Here is an 18,329-nt window from a genome sequence, read left to right on the forward strand (position 1 = left end):
AATGGCAACTGTGACCCCTCGTTATGTCCCCGAGGTCATCTCAGGTCACGAATAGTATCTGACAGTTTTTCGCTAATAACTTCTGATAGAGGCATACTAGAGCGATGAAAACGCCTTAGATGTGTTCGGCTCGACGTTGCCGATCGACTGATATGCAACATGTCACCGGTCAGGTCATGACCTTGACCTGAGGTCAAATTTTCAAGTTGACCTTTCAAAGTCAAATTATAGTTCATTCGACGCGTCTCGACGAGAGGAACACGATGCTGGCAAAAGAAATGTCGTGGCTCTTATGAGTTAAACGTTATTGCCGAAAAACACTTTTCGTAAAAACGGCTATTTTTGAAGTTTTTGCCCTCTGAAGGCTAAACCGCTGACCTGAGGTCAAATCTGAGGACATATTAGCGAAAGAGCGTTAAAAGAACTATCGAATGCGCTTTTCCGCGGCGCTGTAGCTCTATCGGTTCCCGAGTTAGCCGTTGGCAGTTTCCAAAATGTTGAAATAGCCAACATTTTACCTTTGGTGACCTCTGGTGACCTGACCTTTGACCTGACCTAAAAAATGACTAAAGTGTTTTCGTCCTGATTTTGGCCGTTCTTTCGAATGCCGCTTACCGCGTGTTGCTATGTGGCCCAGGAGCCGAGTTAGAAGGGGGGAGGGTGTTCAGACACCCCCCCCCCCCCCGGCCCGGCGCGGAAGTCGCGGAGCACCGGCCCGGCGCGGGTTAAAGTCAGGTAAAACAGGATTACATACTTTTAACATTGCAATAAGATTGTTTGAAATGCACTCAAAACTTTATCATACCTTCATTGCGTGAACAATTTACATTCAATAGCAAATCAAGTCGACTGCGACCGAATTATTGAAGCAGCCGGGCAGCTTTAAACAGATTCATGTACCGGAATAACTTGCTTTCAAACCAGTGCAGTTGGCTGAGTGTGCCAATGCCAAACATCTCAACATTTGATATTCTACTACGCACGATCTGTAAGCTAAATTTAGCTGCGCCGGCACTGTGTTTGTACCAACCGGTTTGTGCAGAGGCATCTGAAGCAACACTGAAAGAAAAAAATACCACCCTAGTTAGTTTTTGGGTGGTGGTCATATTTTGAACAGCCTTTTACTTATGGTAAACCAGTTTACGATCCAAATACTAGGCCCAATATCAAAGGAATACTATGCAACTACCAATGCTCATCAAAATACCATGGTCTTAGTACGGTAATATTTTTTCATCATACTACCTTGAAACTAAAGCATAACTAATAAGAAACCAAAGCTCTACTAACGCTAGTATTATCCTGGTACCGCCTACTAAGAAAAATACCACCCTAGTTAGTTTTCGAGTGGTGGTCATATTTTGAACAGCCTCTTACCTATGGTAAACTAACTTACGACCCAAATACTAGGCCTAATATGAATGTAAAACCATGTGAATACCAATGCCAGTAAAAATTACCATGGTATTAACACGGTAACTATATGTCGTCATACCATGCCCAAAAACCCACGTGATACTAGCACGAAACTAGGACTTTACTATCGTTAGCTACTCCCTGGTAATGCTTACTAATGACTTATCATGGTAAAACCATCCTTTTGTCATCTGGATACCAGCTTTGCTTTGCTGGCCAACCATCGTAAAACAATAGTTTACTATGTGACATTTATTGTGATATTACCAGTCGGTTAACAGGATCTTACTAGTCATCAACCAGCATGCTTCATATGCTGTGCTTTAGCCTATCCATGCCAAATTTGTTTATCATTACGACAGCCACTTACTGATGCACAACAGCATGCATGACAGTATCTACCTAGCAGTCGACAAAGCAGCTCTTCACTTTTCCAAAGCATCTACCTAGTAACCTACATGAAATATTTCACACATAAAAAGCATTTGGCCACAAACAAAGTTACGTCTGCACATAACCAAACAACGCGCATGAACAACAATTATTACAGTTCACTTTATCATCACAATGCAATCGGTCTCTTTTCACACAATCGTTGAATGTCGCCCTTCCAGCGATTTATCACGCAACACCTTCTCCAAGGGCATTGGTAGCCATATACCGAAGGTTCGAACTTCGAAAGCCAGCTCTGGAAAAGAGCAGGCATTGATATAAGATAAACCAATGGAAAGATTGATTGTGTGTGCTGCAGTGACACTCTATCTCCTACCCCTCCCACCTTGACTCGCAGTGTCCCGTGACCTAGCTCCCAGTTTGATGAAACAAGGATTTAAGATAAGTTGTTTTAAAAAAATGGCAGCATCTAATAGAACAGGGGATTTGTAGGGTGAGGAATTTAGCAAATTTGGGACATTAGGCCAGAGGCTGGTTCAGGTAAAATGCCCTATAATGAATTAATTGCCATGAGGTGCAGTGTTGAGTGTTGGCAATAATTCAAAAATTCTACTCTTAACCAGCGCCCCATTGGGGTATGTTCTGTAACGCACTCCACTGGGGGAGGCGGGGGCTATTTATAGAACCCCCCCCCCCCGCTCCAACTCCGAAACTACTGGGCCGATTGTCAAAACTGAAACGGCGTCTGATAGCCCTGGAAAAACTGTCGAGCAAAACCTAATTTTATTGACCTCGAGATCACCGTTGACGTCACAGGTCAGATCAAAATAAAAATTAGCAACGTTTTGGCTTGTTAACCCTCCCCCGTATAGGGGGGGGGGGTCGAACGGACTCCCCCTCGGTTTTTCGCGAATACCTCGCGTAAAAAGCGGCCGACCGCAACGAAGCTTTCAGTACCCTCGAGTTATAATCAATTTTACACCTACCCTAAAAAATGTAATGGCCCTGACTAATGACCTTTGACCTGTGACCTACTTTTCGAGACCATGTTTGGCCGGAATCGCGATTCGGCGTATGTCGGCTCGCATTTGCCGCGCGTTTGCAGTCCTTTCGTGGTTTCAAGCGTTCAAACATGGGATATGATGCTGCTCCCATGCATTAGGGTGGATGTCAAGGTCACCAGAAGGTCAGGTCAGTTCATTGACCTTTGATGACCTCGGTTTACTTTTTCGAGTTTTATCAGCATCTTTCTAGGCTAGTTTTTTTTAGCTGATTTCGAATTTATAAACAACCATATATGAACATTTACGAAGTAGTTTTGGTGCCTTCGTAACATGTTACGAAGCTGTCAGAGGCGGTTGCCACCTAGTGCACCTACTACGAATACCCGGCAAAACCCTTACTGGTTGACCTGACCTGACCTGACCCGACCTGGCCTAAATGCATGAAGACATCATCTATGATCATAGCTAACATGATATTCGTGATCAGTTCCCTAAAAAACCCAATAGCAGCCACGTTTTACGACGTTCTAACAGGTCCCAGTTTTCCCCACTTTTGGGTCATTGACCTGACCTGGAAGGTCAACCGATGACCTAGGACCGACGACCTAGGATAAAATTGGGTACCATCGGCTTTCTCTCGTCACGGGCAGCACGCTCGTTTTTTCCGCGAAGCTCTAGCTCAATCAGGGGCGAAACGGCAAGGAGGGGGTTCAACGGACCCCCCCTTAAACGTTCGTGGCTGAAAAACACCAATACGGGCGAGGGTTAACCCCCACCCTACTGTGGGGAGGGCTATTCATAGCCCCTCTCGTGTTTACGCAATATCTTTAAAACCGCTGGACGTATCAAAACAAAGCTTTTAGGACCTTCGGCTGCATCAATTTATTTGACACCTTGTGCACTAATAAAATTTTCGTAGCTACTATAGATCGGCCGGAAATGACGCCAGAGTGACATCATGTTCGGCCGATTTTGATGCAAAGCATTGAACAACGGTAATCGCTCTCAAGATCTGAGTTTTAACCCGGCAAGCGGTGGGCCTCCCGGCTACCTTCCGCGCGGTGGGAGGGGGGGGGGATTTTTGACCCCCCCCCCCGAATCTCCGAAGCTACTATGACGGATCGGTAAAATTTAAATGGCGTTCGATAGCCTTGTTAAATTTGTCGAGGGAACTTCAATTTCATTGACCTCGGGGTCACCGATGACATCACAGGCCAAGTCAAAGATAAAATGTTTCACCGTTCACGGGTCTTTTAAGGAATGCGCTGCAACATCGAGTAAAGGGCATTTTGTCAAAAATCAGCGATAGGGCGTGAGTTGCCTATTATACGAGCATATGTTGCTATTGGAGGTCACTGATAATACCAGGTCCGATCACCAAGGGTCAGCACATGAACCTATCTTTACTAAGTAGGGTTGTGCGATGCATGTTTTATGGCCAATTTTTCATATTCGCCTCAATGGTGTTGGTTATAAGACCATCAGGGACGGTTTTTTTGGTCACTTTCTGGTGGAGGTCAGGTCAATGTCAGGTCAAAAAGGTCAAATTTCAGGTCAAAGTTGATAGTTTCGCATAAAATTGGTATTGATTCGATGCCACTCGTCACGGCGAGTCTAATGGTGGTCTTTGTTTTGCGCTTTGTGGTCTAGAATTGCCAAAATCGAGTTTGAAAATTTGACGTCATTAATTTTGAACAGTTTTTTTTGTTATAACTTGGCAAAAAGGAGTTATCGATCTAATACTTGGAATGTGAATAGAAGTCCATAGTGGCTATTACATATATTCCGTTTGTTTCGAAAATCGAAAAACTTTTGGGATTTTTTGGCTATTATATCTATTTCTTTTTATTTTTGGGGTCAACTTCAAAAACAAAATCGAGAGAACAGTATAGTAGCCCTGGTAATTCTACACATTTCATGTCTTGAACATTTTTATGCATAATCAAATTTATAGACCTGACAGCTCTTCCCGCGAAGCTTTTTTTTTGGTCGACAATGGCAGAAATGACGTCACTCCGACGTAGCGGCCAACTTATCATAGCCTTTGGAAAAAAAATTTGGTCACAATGTGCAAAAGGGTACTGAAAGTTTGGTGAAGATCGGCGCAGCGGTTCTGGAGATATATCGAAAAAAAAACTAAAGATGGATGCAAAAAATGCCCCCCCCCCCCCCACCGCCTTGAGGGTTAAGCTAGATCCTTTTTTTTGCATGGGTGGACTCTACAGGGCTACCAAACTGATTTCGGACTTTCGAAATGTTGAATATTTTGAAAATTATAAATATAAAAACTCAGAAATTGTATTTTTTATTTTTTTACATATACGTTTCTGAATGAAAAAAGCAGAATATGACCACGTTTCCATGGGCATCACTGATCCGGATCAGTAAAAATGGATTAGCTAATCCAGTATAGTTAGACAATATATGAAAATGAAAATAAGGGATTAACTGATTATATAAGCCTAATCCACTTGGAATTATATCATGTAACGAAGAGTTCGAGAAATATAATACGATTTAAGTTTGCTGATCCGGATCAGTGATGCCCATGGAAACGGGGTCTATATGTGTTTGAACACATATGCGTTGAATATATGTGAACCTCATCTGACAAACACCTTTTTTGTTGAAAAATGTCAACTTCAAAATTTGACCATTTTTGACCTAAAGTGACCTGACCTGACCTCAGCTATATTCAGCTAAAATGGCCTAAACTGACACATACAACACTGATTTCGATATATATGGCCTACATGAACCATAAAACATGTCTCACGTCACCGATGCACGATATAAAGCTTTCGTGACCTGGGATGAGATGGCCTTGACCTGAAAAATTCGAAGTACAAGTTCGGTACCCTCAGGTTATGTTACGCATATATTCACGAGTGTGCAAACAAAAAATGAGCCTGATCTGATTTGTTGGCCGGCGCCCAGAGTGCCAAGACGCTGATATTTTTACTTTGACCTGACCTGTGACGTCATCGATGACCTCGAGGTCAATGACATTAGGCTTCGCTCAACAATATTTCCAGGGCTATCAGGGGCCGTTTGAATTTTGACAATCGGCCCAGTAGTTTCGGAGTTAGGAGCCCCCCCCCCCCCACTGTAACGTGCTGTAACGTGCTGTGGGGCGCGTTAGAGCACATACCCCAGTGAGGCGTGGGTTAACAAATAAAAAAACACGTTGATTTCCGACGCTGGGAAATGCCCGCAATGATACCCACCCCACCACCCTCCCCCTACCCGGTCCAACAGGGTCTCAAGGAAATTCAACAACATGAACCGAAACAAAGGCTGCGATCTTTGCTGGAAATGGCACTCGTGAGATAAGTATTATTATGCTGAAGATACAACGACTTACTTGTTATTTCCGAGTATCCTCCACCGTCAGCTACGCTAACCACCCACACAATCACCGTTCAAATATTTAAAACCACGGAGCACCTTCACAACGCCGGCGCGCGGCCGGAACTGACATGGCGGCGCCGCTGCAGCAGGCACGTGGATTGTTAGTAAGGGTGTAGTGTTGTCATGGTGTTGCCATGGTATACCTTACCATAGCAGCAGAAGCACACCCAGGGAACTGTTGCAAGAAATTTCTGGCCTTTCGTCCATAAAACTATTAATTGCTCAGGGTCTCAGCTAGTCCTTGGATGACGCTCCTTCCAACATATCAAAAATTGGCAAACACCTCTATGGAAAGGAGGAGACTTGATCGCCGAATTCACCTGCTGGATCCGCCCGTGGAAAGGTTGATTTTACTATGGTAGGGAATATTAGCTTACGAGGGTATCTACTAGCCTCAGGTGGTTACCACCTTGTAAACTGGGGTACAAAACCACCCCTGATAAATGTAACCATGGTAATATCAACATGTCAAGGCAGGATAGTATTCAGCACCATAGTAGGCTGGTAGTAATATGATGGTAGGCTGATGGTAAAATTTACCAAAGCTAGTAACTTAGTAAATTGATGGTAAAAACTTTTTTCAGTGAACACATGCCCAAAGGCGAACACACCTTGCAGAGGTGTACAGCTAAGCATTAAGGCAGGTGTGCAACAACAACAAAAACTAGGAACCATTCCAAACCGACCAACAGACAGCATCCTCGACACGAGATACTGTCAGCAGCCGCAAGAAAGCTAATAAGGGCCGATAAGCCACACAAAGAGCCACAAGGAGTCACACTGATCTCCGACGGGGGAGCCGCCAAGGTGACCTCGGGTGGAGGCACAGCGGCACGCACAAGCAGCTCCGCTGCAGTCAGACGGTGGGTACCGCGCGCGGAGGGATGCACGCAGGCGCTCCGCGGTGTGTGCGAGCTGCGGGCTGACCGCTGAGCGTTGCTGACTGCTCCGGGGAGAGTGGGGAGCATCTCTGTGAAGCCGACCAGCGCCGGCTGGTGCCTCCAGTGTGCACAGCGGCAGATCCTAGCCGGAGAGGGGTGCGCAAACAGCAGCCCGGTGGTCGGCAAGGAAAGCACGGACAGTCATTGGAGATCGAGAGGCGACGGGACAGTGGCCAGCGTCCATCGCACCGGCTGCATTCAGGAGCCGAGGCATTGGATGACCGGAACCAAGGCCCGGAATTGTATAAGACAGCGTATTGTATTGTATTGTAAGACAGCGTATTGTATTTGAGACGTCTTATACAATTGTATTGTATTTATACAATTGTATTGTATAAGACGTCTCAAACGGAAACAACCGCAACAGCCGGCCGCCTGGCTGACGGGAACACTGAGCAGTGAGAAGCAGTTTGCCAGACGTACCGTTCCACAATGAAGACACACAGTGTGCAGCTGCGGGGCGGCCTCAAGATGCCGCTGCTGGGGATCAGCTGCCCGGCCGGCGGAGAGCGCCGGGACGTCGGCGCCGCCGTGCGGGCCGCCCTGCTGGCCGGCTACCGGCACATCGACACCGCCTTCTCACACGGCCACGAGAGGGAGGTGGGCGCCGCCATCAACGCCGTCATCGCGTCCGGCAGACTCAGCCGCAGCGACATCTTCGTGGTGACCAAGCTGCCCATGACGGGCATGCAGGCCGGCCGGGCCGAGGCCTACCTGCGCAGATCTCTGCAGCTGCTGGACCTCGAGTACGTCGACCTGTACCTGATCGAGCACCCGGTTGGTCTGGTAGAGAAGCACCGAGAGAACGGTAACCACGGCGAAACACCATGCAGCGTGACTCCAGCAGCGGACGAGCTTCAGCGGCGGAGAAAAGGCTTCGCACTCAACAGAAGCATCAGTCTTCAACATGATGCCCTTATGACTTTTGGAGCCAGGTACAAACCCAACATCACTACGGGCCGCAGACGCAGCGTGTCCCTTCAAGCCGAATCCCACGCGGACAGAGAGCTAAACCTGGCCCTGTGTCTGTCACCCACGGACACCGACCGTCTGGAGCTGGACCTGGGGACCGACCTGCTGGCCGTGTGGCGCGACATGGAACGTCTGGTTCGGCTTGGTCTGACCAATAACATCGGCGTGCGCAACTTCAGCGTCCACCAGCTCACCAAGGTGGTGGCGGCGGCCGAGATCGCGCCGGCCGTCCTTCAGATCGAGTGTCACGCCTACTTCCAGCAGCGCGAGCTGCGCCGGCTCTGCCAGAAACACAACATCGCGCTGACGGCGTTCGGCGCGCTGGGAGAGACTCCCGGCCAGCGGCAGGCAGAGGTGAACGGCAACGGACTGTCCGAAGTCCAGAACGGGAAAAGCGTTGTTCAGAAAGCTCAAAACGGTACCAGAGTGGTTGAGGTGATCCAGGATAGAAACTGCGTGGACAAAAATATGTTGAATGGCAATAGTATCGTCAAGTGGCTGCAGGACAAAACGGCCGAAATGGTACAGAAGGGAAACGGAACGGCTGAAAAGATCCAGAACAGAAACGACATAGTCGATAACATGGTGAACAAGAACAACATGGCCAATAATATGTCAAACGGGCACGACGCGAGCAGGACGATTTCAGACGGGAGCAGCGTGACCAACAAGACACCGAACGGGATTGGTGAGACGGATGATGTACTGAGCGACGACGGCGACGGCGAGGAGAAGACGCCGGACCTGCTCCACAACCCGGTGGTCCGGCTGGTGGCGCTCCGACACAAACGGACTCCGGCGCAGGTGCTGCTCCGCTTCCTGGTGCAGCAGAACATTGCCGTCATCCCCGCGGCGGCCAGCGACATGGCCGTCAAGGAGGACAGGAGCATCTTCAACTTCCAGCTGGACCAGGTGGACATGGAGGCGCTTCGCTCGCTGGAGCGCGGCCAGGCCGGCCGGCGCTTCTACTTCCGCGACGCGTTCCCCGGGTACGAGAACCACCCCGAGTATCCGTTCTGAGCCGAGTTTGAACGCTCTCTCGGGAGTCGCGAGTGATGGTCGACTGATGTATAACTATCTTTTGCACGGTGCACAGTGCACACTGTGTGTTGCAGGTGCTATCTACAAGTAGTTTACGGGAGTGTATTTTTGTTATTAGTGTAACCCAGAGACACATGAGTAGGCAATTATTGTAAGGAGGTAGAAACTACACAATCGTACATTTTACCACATGGAAATTGGGAAATGGTTCAGGAATCTTGAGGCAGAAAACATCGATCCTGCACTTTACTGGCGAATTTGTAATGGTCTTGTAAGTTGTATTCAATTCCTTCCAGCCACACCCTCTTTCTTAACTTAGTTTATACTTTCGAAAGCGAAACGGGAGGACAAGTGTACGTTACCATGTTACGTGCAGAAGGGATAATACACGAGTTCCATCTGTGACAAACTCAGCCGAAATTGGCCAGTTGTTTCATGCAATTCCACATTTGGGTAACCCGCTGTGTTGACTGGTATTGCTATGGTTGCTTATTGCTCCTGCCAATGAATGGGCTGCCGTTGATAATGTCTGTTGCATCAGCATGACTATCCGATGCTTGGTAAAAGGGATCCAGCTCCACAAAAAAAGACCGCATGCGAATGGGCCCAACGGTTGCTGAGATATAATAAACCAGTATAGCGCCTTTTGGAGCGACTAACGGAGCGAGCGAGGGGGTGAGTCTTGCACGTGCGAAATTTCGAAGGGGTACCTTCAACTGACTTGTGCACGGCACCCTACTGACCGGTTTCTAACGATGTGCCAAATTTGAGCACAATCAGCCCAGCCGTTCTCGAGATCTGGGAGCGGCACCCTGCACGTGCGCACGTGCAAAATGGGTCCCAACTGACTTGTGCACGGCACCCTACTAACTGGTCCCTAACCGTGTACCAAAGTTGAGCGCTATCGGTCCAGCCGTTCTCGAGATCTGGAAACGACTCCTGCACGTGCGCACGTGCAGCAGCACCCCAACTATGGCACATGGATGTGCATTGCCTAGTGGGTGCCTACCTACATGCCAACTTTCAGCGCAATCGGCCAAGTAGTTAGGGGAGAGTGGGGTAATTTGGCCGCTTTTTTTAGAAAACGATGTAACTAAAAATCGACAACACATTTCTGCATTTTCTCAACGCTGACAGGTGTGGCATACATTTTGCTTTCTTGGACAGTAAACTTGAAATGATAAGAGTAACTACCTATATTGAAATTGTGACGTATTACAAAGGTCTGCAAAGCGGCCAAATTGCCCCACTAGCAGGGTTATTTGGCCGGGGGTGTGGGGCAATTTGGCCGGTGTTAGTTTGAGGCCATGATTTTTGTTATAGGCGAGTCAGCTTCACATCCAGCAATGACGCGTGTCCTACGACGCATTTGAAGCATTTTGGAGGTTGACTCAGCCGTCACAGGGGTCGAAAATAGTCAAAATAACGGCTCTAGATGCGATGACAGTTTTTTACGAATATCTTTTGAAGTAATTAAGCTAGGCCAAAACTAAAAGTACCATCGTAATTATCTCGTCATTCCGCATCGAAACATGTATGTGTTGACCTCGAGAGGTCAAGGTCAAAGGTTGGCTTCAGGTCACGTTACCTCAGGTCGCTTGACCTCAAGGTTACGTGAGTTCAAGGTCATCATGTATATCATTCGATGCGCCTTGACGAGCTGAAAACAATGATACCATTTGCGCGGCTGTATCTTTTTTTCTGTAAGTATTTATTCGCAAAAAAGCGTTAGGTAACCTTTGATGACGTCACATGCCCTTACAGCTGTCCAATAGGAAATATGGCATCAAGGTAGTCAAAGTTGGTCATGAATTATGTCATTTATGGTATAATTGACCATGACAACTCAGCCGTCCCAGCATAGTGACTCTGAGCGCACCGGCCAAGTTGCCCCGCTAGTCCCGGCCAAATAACCCCACATTGCCATTCTGAAATTTTTTGTCTATAAAGTCGTCATGGCTGTACAGAACGAGATGAAATTGCTCTTGGAACCGCTGAACACCCTCAAAAATGGCGCTATTATGTTGGAATTCGTTTACAGCCCAAATACTACATGTTATACAAATTTTTAAACGGAAGTAAAAGTTACCATTTGCTAACGAAATTCACCTTTTATTAATTTTGAATAAAACTAAGAGGGGGAAAGTTTTGACATTTGTTCTCGAGTTAGTTCTGCCGACGACAAATGAATAGAGACTGAAGTTATTTCATTCACTTCTATCAGCTTTCGTGCAGGTGGGGGCGGCCAATTTACACCACCGGCCAAATTACCCCACTCTCCCCTACCGAGATATTGCAACAATTACAAAAGTGACACCTCTTCGTTTTGCACGTGGCACGTGCATAAGGGGTCACCCACATGCGTCGGGAATAGTCCAATACTTGGTAGAAGGAATGAAGCTACCCTACAAAAATTACCGCGTGTAAATCGGTCAATTGGTTGCTGAGATATAAGCGTCGCAGAATCGTGACCACGGCCGGCCGGCCGGCCGCTCATACTCAGAAATTTCCGTTTTTCTGCGTAAGACTCCGCTCGTTTCGCTCGCTCCGTAATAAGCCTCTCAAAAGCGTCACAGGCCGGTTCGGGCCGGACCGCTCATACTGAGATTTTTTCCGTTATATTGAAAAGACTCGCTTTGCGGTTCGCGCTTGCCCGTAATAACCAATATATAAAGCATACAACCAAGTAAATTTTTCGGCACTAACAGAGTTTTTTAACTATCGAGGAAAGGGTCAAGGTTATAAATTTCCACATTTTATTAGCAACAGATATGTAGCCAGGATTTTGCTCAGAGAGGGGCCACAGGTCGCGGCCTATTATAGTGTCGATCCCCTCAAAAAAGGAAAACTCCTCGGATTTGGCCCTTTATTTTTGGGGGTGTTGTGCAGCTGTTTTGTTGTTTTTTTTTTTGTTATTTTTCGCCTACAGGGGGGGGGGGGGGCATGGCCCCCTTGCCCCCTTGGCTACGTCCCTGATTAGCAATCTTCCTCGCACAAGTACTTTCCTCATTGAATGATTTCTATGTGAATTAATAATTATTCCCGATGAATTCCATACCTAATGGATAATTGGATAACTACCATGGACGGAACCGCTTATTCGATTCTGACCAAGGTAACAGTAAAAAAACAAGTTTTCCTAAAATTCGTCGACACTTTATGAAACCGTACCGACAATATGGGTGCCCTGGCAGGAGTGACGTCATCATATTAGCATGCTCATTTTTGAAGACACAAAGTCCATGCACTTACCGAGCACAATTTGAAATTGAATAAGTAGGTACTTAGGCATTTTAGCGGTAAAAAAAAATCTTGGTAAAGCGCTGAAGCTGCCAAAACTAACGTGAGAGCTTCGATAATTAACTGGGAGCCAAACCACTTTTGAAAAGAGAACGAACTATAGGTACCATAGTTCGGCCAAAAATAAGGCAAGAGTGACGTCATGTTCACTCGATTTTGATAGGTCTATTTTTCAGAAAAAAAACGTAATTAAAGCGATAGAACACATGCAGATGAGCGTCTCTCTAAAAAGTTAATCTGCTATCTTGAAAAATCTTTATTGCAAATAACAGTTATTCGCAATACTATTTTAAAGTAGTTTATTATTTACCATCATTATAGTACCTACCTAATTAAAATACTTGCAGGTCCAGAGAAGCAATCAATCTTGGACCTCGCGGGGGGTCGACCCCCCAAAACACTTTCTCCAAATTCCAAAAACTCCTTGGATTTCAATTCCCTGCGCACTGCTATACAGTAAAAAACAAACTTTTCCTAATAAAAGTTGTTGAGTTTCGTTTTATTGTAGAAAAAAACGCAAATTTTTGCCAATTTCGGGTGCTGGGGGGGGGGGAATTTGCCCCGAATGCCCCCGGGAGCCGTCATTGATTAAAATCCGACAGTAAGTACATCACACACCAAAAATAGTAAATTGGGCGCCGAATAACGCAAAATTGGGTAGAGCTTAACAAAGGGTGGTTTCTGGGACAAAAATGACCGCTGAACCCGAATCTGACCGGTGCGCACCTCTAATGTTGCACCACTTCCAGAGCACGTGCAACTGCGTGGTTCATCTTTTTTGGAGAATGGTACCTTTTTAATGAATTGCAGGGTAACGCCGTTGATATTTGAGATATTGTTTTGATATTTTGTCCCTGTACTAAAAACACATGGCGTAATTGAAAGCTGAAGTTTCGCAATGTTCGGACAGCCGATGACGTCACCGTGACGTCATTTACCTATAAATGAGTTCAAAAAGTCGTCTTGTCCTTAAAGCATTTAACTTTATTCCCGTCGTATGCAAATCAGAGAAGGGAAAATAATCAAACATGATCTATGAACATTTCTGGGTCGGATCATGCTAAAATCGTTTTTGCAGAAGTACATGTGAGTCACGTTGAGAACGTGACAGTCCAAGTCACCACCTGACAGATTTGGTCAAACTGGATGAAGTAGTACAGCAGATTGATAAATCACGTGAAACAGGATATTTTATAGCATTTTTACTGTGTTCTGGCGCTGCGACGGCATTTAAATCAAAATGCTGTTGGTTCTATGAGAAAAAAACACTTTTAAATGGCCTCCTTACAATGAAATACCAAAAGATGAAATAATGAAATAATTATTGATGATTTCGACCACAGGTCATTATCAAAATAAGCCAGACAGAACTTTTGTCCTATGTTCCTATGGACAAAAGTTCTGTCTGGCTTATTTTGATAATGACCTGTGGTCGAAATCATCAATAATTATTTCATTATTTCATCTTTTGGTATTTCATTGTAAGGACGGAGGCCATTTAAAAGTGTTTTTTCTCATAGAACTTATACCTATGCCTTACATAGGGGAAGTTGGGGCAATGCCGGAGTTGGGGCAAAGCCGAAATTCGAGATATTTCTAAAACCGTACGACATGGATGCCACGTCTCAGTGATGCTCTGAAGCTTAAGTGACTACAATTATCGCATGTTTGTTACGAGTCGTCATTTGGAATACTTCGGCTATGAGGGCGCCAAAAGCGTTTTCAAGGTACGTTTCCCTTGTACTACATGCGCCTTTGAAGCTGCATTTCTTACTCATTATGCTACCGTTTGTCTGGCCAATTTGGTCAAGTAATCTTCAGCATGTCTTTACATAAGTGTGCTGCCTATTTGAAATTTATACAGCACGTTTAAAAGTTGTGGGCCTGCAAATGAAAGTATGGCTGGCTGGGGTAATGCCGAAAACGTGCAATTACGCACGTTAAAGCACGCTACGTGGACTTTACTGCTCAGGCGCGCACACAGGATTTTTGAATGGGGGGGGGGCACGACCTTCGAACTGGGCCCCCCATGCCGAAGGGCCCCCCCCCCCAAAAAAAAAATACGGCCCACGGGGCTATATTTCGGTTGGTTTGAAGCTTGAGCAATTGGTTTGTCAGTGCATGGTAAAACAATTATTTCGGTACCAGATTTTCAAAACATATATATATTTTTACGCTAGGCTGTTTTTTTCTCAAATGCGACTCAGAGCCGGTACATATACCTAATCATCTAATTTATTACGTAAAACATTTCATTAATAAACATTTTTGCAGGTCCCTCAGAAATCAGCCCCGGGCAGCGACTGACTGCCGGCCGGCCGACCGGCCCCGGGTGGCTAGAAGCAGGGGCCGGTCACTGTTTGGCCCGGATGTGTAGGAGCGGGAGCAGCACTCCTTTTTCACGTATATTCGCATATTTTTTTAGGCACATCGACATGAAATGTCATTATATCTGATACGGTGCGGGATCACAGAATAGAGATCCAGCTTATAACTTATATTTAATGCTTAACCAATGAATCAAATCAACAGAACTATGTACGATGCATGTCGGACACGTACCCAGAATTTCGCCCAAGGGGGTCACCTGCTGGTCACCTGACCCCGGGCCCGCGAGTCGCCCGGGCGCCCGGGGTCAGCTCAGGCAAGGATGTACCCAGGACCTTTCGATGGGAGGAGGGAGGCACGGTGGGTCCAGTCTCACTGGCAGACGGGTCTCTTTAAAACGGTCTTTGCATGAGAAAATGTGGAAAATTGGCAAGCAAAAGTATCATTTATGCCCGAGGAGTGTGCCTAATGTACACTTATGCCTAATTTACATGGTATTTTACGAGCGAGCGAAGCGAGCGAGCTCCTCAGAGTCACCGGTGTGTGGCGCATTCAGAGGTGCCAGTGAAAGGCCGTCAGATGCGCTGGTGTTGGGTCCTCACAGGCGCCGTTGCGGGGTCTTAGGGCTTAGAGACACTGGTGGGGCCATCATTGGCATGTGTGTGGCCCTGCAAAATGGCCTGCAAGTGGAAAGTGGCCCGTCATAGGCTGGCAAGGACACTCGGAGGCTGGTAAGAGGCCCTCAGAGTCACTGGTACGTGGCCCTCAGAGGCGTCGGTGTAGGCCCTTAAGATGCGCTGGTGGGGGTCCCTTGGAGGTGGGGCGAGGGGCCTCGCAGTTGCCGTTGTGGGTGCCTTTAGAAACACTGGTGTGGACCGTGTGTCTATCACAGACGGATGTGGAGCCATAGCAGCCAATCCCTCGTTGGCCGTTACTACTTAGGGCCCTGAGCGGCCGGCGAGGTCTCTCAGAAACCGGCATTGGGCCTTTATGAAGATAATTGTGGCTACATAGGAGCCAATAACGTCCCCCCACAAGCCCTGTGGTGTCCTTCCGAGTTGAAGTGCGGCCAGCGCGAACCCTCTGCTACCAACTGGCGCCGCAGGGCCCCTCGGTTTCGAAGGAACCCTAAACCCGAGAACGGGCACGTACCCCCTCGCTCCCTTGCTATGTCACTGAATCCAAGTGATGGGACCCTTTAGGTAATCAGGGGCGTTTCAGATGACCAGAGGTTTTCAATTGATTAGGGGCCCACCAGGTGACCATGGGCCCCTCTGGTAACCAGGCGCCCCTTAAGTAACCAGGGACCCCATCAATAACCAGGGCCCCCTCAGTAAACGGGGGCCACTCAGGTAAGTGTAGAAGTCCCGCAGATAACCAGGGCCGGCAAGGTTTCTCAGGTCCGTTTTTTGACAAGGCTCTTATTGACTCAGGTGCGAGCCCTTTGCCATCAGCAGAGGGCCCTTTCAAGCCTTTTAAGGGCCGTTTAACGTCTCTTGAGTTCCCATTGAGGCCTTCTAAAGTCCCTTTGAGCAGTCGAGGGGCCTTTGAGGCCTTTTGAGGATCTCTTGACGTCAGCTGAGGACCGTTGGACGCCAGCTGAGGATCGTTTTTGGGCCTTCTGATGGCCATTAGACGCCAATGGATGACCCTCTGACGCCAACTGGGGCCCTCTGACACCAGCTAAGGGCATTTTAAGTTTGACGCTAGCTCAGGGCCCTCTGACATTAGCTGGAGGGAGGGGGGCCCTCTGACGCTAGCTCAAGGCCCTTTGACGCTCTTTAAGACCTTCTGAGGGCCCCTTGAGGTCTTCTAAGGGCCCCTTGAGGCTTTTTGAGGGCCGCTTGACGCCAACTGAGGACCGTTTGAGGCCTTCTGATGGCCATTTGGCGCCTGCTGGGGGCCATCTGGCACCAGCTGGGGGCCCTCTGTCACCAGCTAAGGACCCTTTAGAGCCTTCGGAGAGCCATTTGACGCAAGGGAATGGCCCTCTGACGCCAGCTCAGGGACCTTTGACACCCTTTAAGGCCTTCTGACGTCCGTGTGACGTTAGCTGAGGGCCCTTTGAGGCTATCTGAGGGCCCTTTAAGGCCATCTGAGAGTCCTTTGAGGTCATCTGAGGGCTCCTTAAGGCCATCTGAGGGCCCTTTGACACCATCTAAGGGCCCTTTGACACCAGATGAGGGCCCTATGACGCTAACTGAGGGCCCTTCGAGGCCATCTGAGGGCCTTTTGAGACCATCTGAGGGCCCTTTAAGGCCATTTGAGGGCCCGTGGTACACGGTCTTCGGTGGTCTAAGGATTAGTTAGAGGCCCATTTGAGGCGGCCTTCGGCCGCCTCAAATGGGCCCCTTCCTTCGAGTTGGGCCCCCCAACTCGAATGGGGGGGGCACGGGCCCGTGTGCCCCCCCCTTGTGTGCGCCCTTGTTACTGCTGTAGAATAGCAACGCGTATTTTTAGTCAAACAAATTACACTTTCAGCCGGCACAACGGCCTGTTACCTATAAGGAATGATTTACCTGGCATTTTCTTATTATATCACACAATTATAACTTCCAGTGTGCACCAAGCGTCCTCAAGCTCTTTAAACGCGTGTCAGCTTTGATGAATTTTGGATAAAGTTTGAGATAAATTGGCAAAACATCAATGTCGGCATTCCTCGTAGATCATTTATCCCATTTTCGGCTTTCCCCGCAGTCCGGGGCAACGCCGAAAAAGTCAGTTCTTTGATATTTTTAGTTTTTGCGCTTAACGGTATGCGAATTCATCAAATGCGCCTGGTATGTTTGAAAGACAAAAGACTGGCCTCTCAAATGACGCCAACAAGAATATCTTATGTTGTCTACCTTGCGTGCTACGGGCGTCAGAAAAAAAGTGTTCGGCGTTCCCCCAACTTCCCCTACAGCAAGTGCTTCAACAAGTAAAATGCTGTTGGCGTTGAATTGACTAAATATCGTTCTTTTGGTCTTATTTATAGTTCGAATTGTATAATTTTTTATTTACCTATTTCAAGTAAATATCCATTCCTATGTATAACGGAAAGTCAGCGTGGGTTCAGCCTAGTCGTTACGCGCGTTTGGCAAGCGATAGAAAATGATCTATAATTGTGCTTGTCATGAAGACTGGGAAAAAAATAAACAGCTGTGGTTTTCAAAAAGGGCCAAAATCCCCTTTGTAAGAAAGTGAAATATCTTGGATATTTGAGGAAAACAATCTAAGATCGAGGCGAGACCACACGATAGACGATGCAGGAACAAAAAAGTACCTACAAGAATGATCTGACAACCGAATGCCTCCTCGTAAACCTGTTTTGTGTGAAGTGCATTTTCTTGGGACTACATTGCAAGTAAAAATTCATTTGTATCAAAGGAGCATGGATTTCTGATTGCCCTATAAAGTTGAAACTTGAAGCTTGGTGACACCTTTAACATGCATGCGGCTCGACACAATCAGATACTCTTGGTGCACACATGGAACCATTTTAGACAAAGCTGCAGATTGATGATGACGCAATGATTTATGC

General features: G+C 47.2%; 2 protein-coding genes across 8 annotated transcripts in view; one reads left to right on the forward strand and one right to left on the reverse strand.

Annotated features, from left to right (window-relative positions):
• The window catches only part of LOC122381995 (CCR4-NOT transcription complex subunit 10-like), a 41,707-nt gene that overhangs the window by 12,724 nt on the left and 10,654 nt on the right, over window positions 1–18,329 (reverse strand). The gene's annotated exons all lie outside the window — the stretch shown is intronic.
• Window positions 7,086–9,601, forward strand: LOC122381996 (1,5-anhydro-D-fructose reductase-like). Its single transcript, XM_043366834.1, has one exon. It carries the CDS (start codon window positions 7,598–7,600, stop codon window positions 9,155–9,157), a length of 1,560 nt encoding a protein of 519 aa, XP_043222769.1. The 5' UTR covers window positions 7,086–7,597; the 3' UTR covers window positions 9,158–9,601.

This window comes from Amphibalanus amphitrite, unplaced genomic scaffold (genome assembly GCF_019059575.1).
Source record: "Amphibalanus amphitrite isolate SeventyFive unplaced genomic scaffold, NRLGWU_Aamphi_draft 000132F_arrow, whole genome shotgun sequence".
NCBI classification, from domain to species: Eukaryota; Metazoa; Arthropoda; class Thecostraca; order Balanomorpha; family Balanidae; genus Amphibalanus; species Amphibalanus amphitrite.